The sequence below is a fragment of the Dendroctonus ponderosae genome, unplaced genomic scaffold (assembly GCF_020466585.1).
Source record: "Dendroctonus ponderosae isolate FM_Combo_2020 unplaced genomic scaffold, Dpon_F_20191213v2 Dpon_F_20191213_3, whole genome shotgun sequence".
NCBI lineage: Eukaryota > Metazoa > Arthropoda > Insecta > Coleoptera > Curculionidae > Dendroctonus > Dendroctonus ponderosae.
This window is the reverse complement of record NW_026018508.1, coordinates 10,521,091-10,530,376: the sequence shown is the minus strand read 5'-3', so window position 1 is coordinate 10,530,376 and position 9,286 is coordinate 10,521,091. Positions and strand designations below refer to the sequence as shown.

General features: G+C 32.3%; 1 protein-coding gene across 10 annotated transcripts in view; it reads left to right on the top strand.

Moving 5' to 3' along the window:
* The window catches only part of LOC109535752, a 37,072-nt gene that overhangs the window by 15,803 nt on the left and 11,983 nt on the right, over positions 1–9,286 (top strand). For 5 of the 10 annotated variants that reach the window (XM_019901721.2, XM_048664536.1, XM_019901720.2 and 2 more), the window contains 3 exons: positions 7,533–7,720; positions 7,984–8,223; positions 8,277–8,471. In XM_019901721.2, coding sequence (XP_019757280.2) covers positions 7,533–7,720; positions 7,984–8,223; positions 8,277–8,471 — 623 coding nt within the window. Of the gene's footprint in view, positions 1–1,824; positions 2,061–5,099; positions 5,441–7,532; positions 7,721–7,983; positions 8,224–8,276; positions 8,472–9,286 lie in introns of those variants that run through there. The other 5 variants (XM_019901727.2, XM_019901729.2, XM_048664537.1 and 2 more) reach the window with 5 other exon arrangements.

Below are 9,286 nucleotides of genomic sequence, written 5' to 3'. Positions count from 1 at the left end.
ATATATATTATAAGTTTTAAGTAGTTAACGCTATTGAAGCTTCCAAAAAAAATGGAATTTTAAATAAAACTCCGGCTAAGAGAAGGAAAAATGACAAACAAAAATGTCCTTAAACTGAAAAAGTTCTCTAGCATAAAGCGGTAAAGTCAAGTCTGCTCTGCAAATGTATAAGCGGAACAAGGCGATGTAAGAAACTTTCGCGTATTAGAAAAGAAAAGGATGCTAAATATAAATAAAATAAAGCGAAGGTAAAAAAGTGACTACGCACGACATTATTTATTCCATTTTCAGTCACTTCATATTTGAACTTTTCCACCTTTTGGATTATTTTCTTTATACCCAATATATCGTTTTATTTAATTACATTTATTTTCTAAGAAATTTTTTAAAATATTTTATCTATATATCTGAATATTTAACGCAATTGAAGTTTATAAAATAGAGAATTGGAAATGAAAAGTCTGCAAAATGGCAAACACAAATGTACTCGAAACGCATGAGGAGAACAAAGCGATATTAAAAACATGCGTGTATTAGAAAAGAATAGCGCACTAAATATAAATAAGATTCCCATGTCGTAATTTTTTTAACACAACGTTTCGCTTGTAGCATCATCTTCAACCTTTTTCATTGCCATTCAAATTATCCTTCTTTTTCGTCTTTTAGACGATTTTCTGTACACGCAAAACTTTTTACAAATTAATGATGATAATTTTGAGTATTTAAGGCTATTAAAGCTTTGGAAAAAGATATAAAGAAATAAAGTCTGGATACGTTTACAGGAAAACGGCAATAACAAATATTATCAGATTTTAAGAGTGAAGTGTATCAATCGCTCTAGTGTTACTTTTTAAACGGTAAACGGTAATTTAGATGAAGAAGTTCTCAGGTGGCTTCATATTGCAAAAACTACATTTTTCCTAAAATTTATGGGAAACTCGGTTGAGTGCCCGTAAAATAATAACTTGAACTGAAAAACTTCTTACGCAATACGCACTTTTCAAGCAAAGTGGATGAGTGGAATAAGGCTATATTGGAAATTCGCTTGTATTGGAAAAGGAAAGCGCACAATCGTAAATAAAATAAACAGAGCGTTACATGCGAGTCAGCATGGGATTCTTTAAAACCCCGTTTCTTCTGGTAGAATTTCCAATAATTTCCAGGCAAAATAGGGAGTGATATTCAATTATTACCGGAAATATTCATCTATTAATATTATTAAATACTAACCATTTTGCGTATTAATTCTTGACATTTGTTTTTTTCAAGAAAAATTGGGGATTATTAATATTTATTGACTCTTAGTCCACAATCTACCAGGTCACCTTCAGACTCCACATACTAATCTACTGTCCAAAGTATGTTTTTTTTAAAATAAAAAAAATGCAGGAAAAAACACACAGTTTAGAATCCTCGGGTATTTGCGAGTAGACAATAAGTACACTTTAGATCAATATAGATATATAAATCACATGACCTGGATTATCAGCTTTGTCTGTGGATAACGGTGACAAGAATTTATGGCCTTTAAACCAAATTAAATGGCATTCGTATTGGTATGGAAAAACACTTTATCTAAGCTTTAACAACATGATCAAAAAGTGGGCCGAATTGTTTAATGAGAAATGCCATCACGATGGAAGAAACCGCTAAATTTTATATGCGAGAATACATACTTTCTTGGCTTCTGCTATTGTAGTGCAATCGTTGTGCCAAGCAAGGGCAATTTTTCCACCATAAACTGCAAAACTCATTTAAATCATCCTGTAGAATTTTTCGTTGCTCTCAGGTGTATCTCAACCTTGTAGCTTTTGCTAACCGCTCCTCGTACCTTGACCATCGTTATCTTTTAACTCACTCACCTAGTAGGATGAAGTCCATTTTAAGCATATATGGTAAAAGTGAATTTCGATTGATGTTGTTAGCAGATGAAGCCGTATTTTTTAAGTGCGAGTCGTCGCGGGTAGTTTTACGTGTTTTTCTGTGAACTATAGTGGAAAATCAGAGTGTGTTGTTGGTGTGCCTTTAAAAGGATTACAAATATCGAGTAGTCAATTTTAGTAAGGTTTATACTGCTGTGTAATTATTCTCCTTGCTAATTTTTCTATTTAGAAAAATTTAATATATCTAATAAGGATGTTTCGCGCACATCTTCAATGTATCTCTAGTCCTTTCCTCGTTTTGTTTTGCAAGCCAAGTGGTTTATCGCTATTAATGTTATTAAACACTTTTTTTGGCTTAGATTCTAATAAGAAGCAGGAGTTACTTTTTTGCCTTTTTTTAATTTTAGAAATTAATTTGCGTCGGGGATTGTTTTAATTTAAAACCAACAAATCGGAGGTAAAAAAACACTCAAGGAATCTTTCTTGAGCTTTAACATTTATGTTTACATTGCAACAAACCCAATGAATTTTTCTTCGAGTGAACTCAATTTATTAAAAAAAAAGACGCGATGCTCACGTGCTGAATGCATTTCTTTGGCGCGCCAACTATAATTGATGCATAAAACGTTTACTATTAGCACGCGTCTGCTGCATTTCTTAAGTGCGCCGACTATAGGTGATGTATGAAATATTTACCTTTAATCACAATTTATATTATGATTTATTTTGGTCAACTTTTCAATTTTAATTATTTATTGTTGCGTGTAATCGACCGCTGATATTTTAATGGTTTTCCTTTTTTAATTTGTGGAAATGAATTTAGTTTAAATTTGCTGCTTGTTTAACTAATTACAGGCGTCTACTTAATTAGGAACAAATCACCAAACAAAAAAAAATATATAAATAAAAACAATGTAGATATTTTGAAAACCATGGACGAGCTGAACAGATGCAGCGAAAAAATCCTTTAAAAAAAAAAAAAAATATATATTTGCGAAAGAATGTTTGAAATTTCAACAAACCAGGAGAATTTCTTCCAAACTGAACTTATTTGCTCAGAAAAAAACGCTCAACTAAATGAATTTGGCTCCAGAATATTGAGAATAGCGTGGTTATCACATGTTGCTGCATTTGTTAGGCGCGCCTGATGCATGGACCCTCTACTCTTAACAACAATTTATATTATAAATGATCTTTTTCTTCCTCTGGCTATTTGTCGACAAAACCTGGATATTTGTCAAAGTTCTTCTTTTCATGTGCAGATTTTAATTCAATTTAAACTTGATTTTTGTTTAACTAATTCTTGCAGTCAACTAAATGCAACTAATAAATAAAATACTTAAAAAACGAAAAAACATTATGAGTGTTTATAAAAATCCTTTAAGGATGCATAGATTTTATAAAACTTACTATTCTGAACGCGCCGAACAGATGCAGCTGCAAGAAGCATATAATAAGCGTAATAACTAAATTTTTGCGAATAAGTGACTCAGGAGTTCAGAAACCATAATTTTTCTTCAGTGAACGCAATTGCGTATAAAAACGCCTGTTTAAAATCGTTCGGTTGCAGATTGCACTAAAGTAGATGCACAAAAATTGATGTATTTAAAAAAAAATTGAAAACATTTCCAATTTTAAATAAATTTTGTTTTAATTTATTCAAAACGATATATGCAAAAATTAAAAAACAAGTAAAATTGTGAAATATGCGTAACTTTGTTTGTCAAAATTGCACATTCAGTTGAAGATCCAAAAGTGATTTTTAATAAAAACATATTTAGGGGATCAAAAAGTTTCACATTTTAATAGCTGCTTCTTTTGAAGGGTATTTTTGTTAGTAGTATCTTTTATTGGATTATTTTACTTTCGCGTTTTCATGTCATTCCGCTATTAATCGAAAACTGATAATTTGCTCATAACCGCTAAAAACACGACAAAACACGAAAATAAACTATTAAAAAAAGGTTTCAAACATAAACATGTATAAATTTAATTAAACTCACTAAAAATAGCGGTAACTAAGTATGCCTGAGCAGCAAATGACTGGAATTCCGAAAAACGAGGGAGTCTTTCTTCATACTGAAGTAAACAAATTATAGAATCCGGAATCTAAATGAATTGACTTTAATTTGCAAATTTTTATTGAAACTAAAGTAGTTTTTATTCACTTGAATTAAAGAATGTTCAAAAAAAGCTTACAATATTTGGAAGGTTTAGAAGAAGCTTTGCTCACAGTATCACCGTTTATATTATCTGGCTTCAATAATAGTTGAATTATAAGTTTTTTGTGCGTTTTATCTTGAACCTTGTACTGAGTATTCTGTTTGTATCGTAATTATAACGTCGTGATTAAACTGCAAGAAAAATTAGTGGAAAATGCTGGTTTCCTTAACTATACACGTAGGCAAACGTTCAAGTATTTTAAAAGCATGTTTCTAAAAAAAATTTTACATGCGAGGCCAGAGGTCGGAAATCAAGGTGAAGTGCATCAACGCTTAAAATCAATCTATACACAGTACTTATAGCGAATTGCACTGTTTTAACTTTGAAGCAGTTTTCGACTTTTCAAAAGCATGAAATATATATTTTTTTTGTGTAAACTGATTAAATTTATTCAAAATACCCTTAACGTGTTTTTATTTGATTACAAAATTTTCCAAAAAAATCTGGAAAGCCAGATTCAAAAATAATTGAAAAAACTGCGATTCGATTTTCAATAGTTGATTTTTTACATATCTGTGTTTATATCTATAAGAACCACAAACCTAACAAAAGCAAATCCATCAGCTTTAATTATATATTTCGATGCAGAAATTACGAAACAAACGTGGTTCTGGGCGGCCGATGAAAAATGAAACAGAGGCATTTTCGGGTTTTTAGAAATGTACATTCGTATGCTCTTCTAGCGCTGCCTTTCGCTCTAGCGACGTTTATGATGTGCCCCTCTCAAATATAAATTTCAAAATATCCAAAAATGCTTTTGTTTCGCTTTCCAATGATCACCCTGTATAAATAAATATAAAGACTGGCAACTAACATGTTTTGCCCATGTAAAATGACCAACTTTTCGATATCTTGGACATTTTTACTACCTATAATCAGTGGGACTGAAAATATGTTTAAACAATTTCAAACCTCCATATCCATGTATGTTTTTTTGCAACTTTTGGTACGTGAATACAGTTTTAAAGCACCACAACCTTCGGTTTATAGCATTTTCGCTGGTGTTTAAACGTTTATTGAACAAATTTGCTATTGACGTAGCAAGTCCATAAGTGTGTTTTACCAAGCTAAAACCTTCTGCAATTTTTTTTTGAACAAACATTAAAGTGCGATGTAGTTGGCAATAATTTCTAATCTTGGACACAGATAAGGATGTATTGTTTCTCAATTGTAATCCTTTTAATCGTTCACAAGTAAACTATACTCAGATGTGATAACCTAGTGTATAAACTCAAAAATGTTACTCACAGTGGTGGTTAGTGTATTGGTTACACTATATGTACTGTTTTGTGTGGGACTTTATGCGTTTTACTACTTCATCGAAGTTATTTTGGGTAAGCTGGATGAATATTTATGAACTATTCAGATGAATAACAACATTTTCTCACAACCAGTGAAAAACTCTTAAATACTGACGAAACTTTTCCTGGTAACTGATGCGCCATTCAGCATCAGTAATGACTTTAATACGGAAAATTATGAACATTTTATACACAAATCTAGGCAATAAAATCATATAATTTTAACTACAATTCTATTCTTCCTTGGTGTGAGCCTCTTGAAAATATGTACTGAGGAACTGATTAATGACCGAGAAATTACCATGTGCATGATTTAATAAAATACTTTGAAGAAACTGAAACAAAAAAATATTTAAAAGTAACTTCGACAATAAAATAACACAAATTTCACAAAACGAAAACAGGCATAATACAAATACTAGAGTTACAGATTTATGTGTATTTTTTTTAAAGTAATGCGATACCTACTATTATTCTAATTGATACTATTATACTAAATTCCAATTGATTTACTTTCGGTTATGCAACAAAAAATACACACATATTTCAAAACTTTTATCTAGATTTATTTTGTTCCTCCGATAAATTTCCCTCCCACGTTTTGTACCCTTTTTCTGGTTCCTAATAGCTGTTAACAGTTCAAAGTAAAAAATTGTCAAGTTTTATTAATTTGAACTGTAAGCTATAAAAACAGCTTTCGAGGGTCCGTATAAGCAAAGTGAAGATTACAAAAATAAATATAAACCACTAGTAAAAATAGACTGAAAAATATATAAGGAAACTAGAAAAATATTTGTTTCAATTTGAAAAAAACGGGAAATTTATTGTTCATAATTTGCTTTGGTAAAAACATCAATTTTCTGAATTTCGCGTATGATTTCTTATTTTGACGAACTTGCGCTCGAACCATTATAGGCAGGCTTTCACAATATTTAGCTTATTTTATTGTGAAAGGTTTTAGCTCCATTTATTATAAGTTGCTACTGCATTTTATTCGATTTTCACATTTTCTAGTGTTTTTAAGCTTCCAATTGTTCGACAGAAAAAAATGCATTTAGTTAAATGATTTTCATCACTATCACAGCAGATAATTGGCTTTTTAAACTTTTTATAAACACTTCCGTATGCAATTTCTTTGTACTTTGCATTGTGGAGGGTTCGTGTGTAGAGTGTGTCTTTCTGGTATTTAGATTAGAAATAAAAGCAATATTTCAAATTAAAAATTGTAAATTTTCGCATGTACAATTAGATTTGCATGTTTTAACGTAGTTTTGCTATAAACGTTAGTGTCTTATCTGTTTCTTTCTTTCATTGTTTGTGAGTGATTTTCTGTATTTTACTTAGAGTAAATGTGTGCTCGTGAAGGTGTGCTGAAGATAATGTAATAATGTATAATAATAAGATGTTTAATAAAAATATGCACCTAATTCGCAATAAATAACAAAACATAATTGTTATTGATGCAAATATCTGAAAAATGCGATTAGAAAATAAACAAAAAATTACTGAATATTAAACAATGCAAAAAACAGTATATGTTTCTTGAAAGAACACAGATTTTGACAAATTTAATTTTTATTTGATTTCTCCGCAAAGAAATCTGATGTTTTCACAAGGAAAAAAGCCATTCGGCTTATCTCTATTTTTATTAAAATCTTTTATTTCAACTTTTTTATTTCTTTTTGAGAAAAATATTGTTCTCTTAAATCTCTTATAGGTTTAGCTTTGCCTTCTAGTTGCTCTCTGATTCTCATTTTCTATTTCCACTTGCATAGAAATCAGAAGGTCCGAAATGTCCAAGCTTCGCATAGAATAACCCTTGAGAAGACTCAATCAACTGGAATATTTTCTAAATTTTCCATATATGCACCTTAATATGAATGTACTATAATACATAAAGTGGTCGAACAATTCTTCTCAAACAGTTTTATCTACCACCAGCTCAACATAGCTTTCAAACCTTTCACATAAATCGAGTGCCTACAATTCCTCAGATTTTGCGGATTTGAAAACTTGTGATTCATTAATTTTTCTCAACACATCTATAAAAAAAATTGTGCTGTTGCTCTTTGCTTGAATCTTGTGAAATGTAGCAACAATCATTATTTGTGATTTAATTTTGCAGATTTGCCAGTAACTGGGCAGTCACCCTGTACAGCGCACGCAGCATTGAAGCAATTAATCGAAAAACTGCTGAAAGAAGCCGTAAATCTTCCTCTGCTAGAAAAAGCTCGCGCCCATCCATCTGTTCCAGCTGAAGAAACTACAAATAGATCTTATGAGGACCTGCTGGCTACAGCCATTATAAATAAGGTAGATTTATCTTCCTATTTATAAAAAAAGCGGAAATTAGAAAAATGCTTGTTGAATAATCTCCATTCGGCTTAGACTTGCACGGCTTCCATTACAGTTAAGCCAATTACCCCAGTGCGAACTATCGTCGATTTAGCCCAGTTTAGGCGTTATCTGGAGCAAACATGGCGATCGTTTGCATTAAAATAAAAAAACGCTCGAAAAGTAAAAAAGTCCGTGCACTTCTTCAGGCCAATCACTTTTGATGAGCAACCAAATTTCAGGTAGTTGCCGGTTGCCAAAACAACCTTCCATCATCTTCTGCAGATAGTGTGGCGAGCAGTAGATTTTCAACGTCATCCAGGCACAAAGATGACAGAGAGTATTTCTTCGGAGAAGAAACACTGGATAGCAAGTGGAAAACCGCTGATTTGGAATCCACATCGGCGTCCAGTTTGGAGGAATGGCTTCAATGCGACTCGAGTGGGGGCTCCAGGAATTATCTGGACAAAGTTACTCTAATGGTAAGTTTCCTGGATGGATTCTGAACAAGTCACTTCAAGAGCGACCTTTGCAGATAAAGCAGGATATCGAAGAGGTCGATAACTTTGATTCGGATAACGAGCAAGACGATGCCGAGTACTTCAGATCAAGTTCTTCATTGTTTGAAGAGAGTGAATCAAACTGGTTGTTGCAGCGACGGAAATTTCATGGAACCCACTCGCCTGTACCAGTGCCCATGCTAGTGCCAAATCCTTTAGATGATGCTAAGGTAAGGTCTGACTTTGCATCAGGGTTGGCTTGATTTAAATCACCTGACTTTTTTGGAAAAAAATCACGATTTAAATCAAAGTTCATTTTTTCAAGAAACTTTATATTTCTCCTCAAAAAATATAAAACAGAACACAAATAATTCTAAAAAATGAAAATGAAAATAGAAAACGGTACATGTGAACTTAAAAATTAATCGGTATTAATGGTAAACTCAATAATACTAAAACGGAAATCACTTCTCTTTCTCTTCATTTTCGTTATAAAGTCTGAAGAGGGACACTAATTTTCTTCCCTTTTCGATTCCCAATATGTTCCTGATATACGAATGAACAAATCCGAATGTGCTGAACATCCTTTCGACAGACGCAGACGATGCAGTTGCACAAAGAAACTGTTTTATAGTGGGCAAGTGTTTCGCAATTTCCGGTTCATCTTTCGGTGATAGCCACCACTGAAGTCCGTTCATATTTTCAGCATCTCATCAGAAAACATAATTTATTTGAAAGGACTGCAGCAAGCGTTGAATTTAATAACTAGTGGCAACAATCCCGAGTTTCCATGAAGCTCACTAATAGTCTCCAAAGCCAGATTCTTCTCTTCAGGAGTTAAAGCGTAGTTTTGTTTCTCCGGGCTTAACATGTGAGCAATAAAGTGATGAGGTGTAAGAGCTTGCTTATAGCGATGTTGAAACTTCTGTAGTTTCTCTAACGATAAATTTCTTCAAACTTATCAAAAGTTTCCACTGCTCTACGGCATCAGATATTGTGGCATTTTTCTTCTGGAGTATATCCAGAGCAACAGCAATAGGCTTCA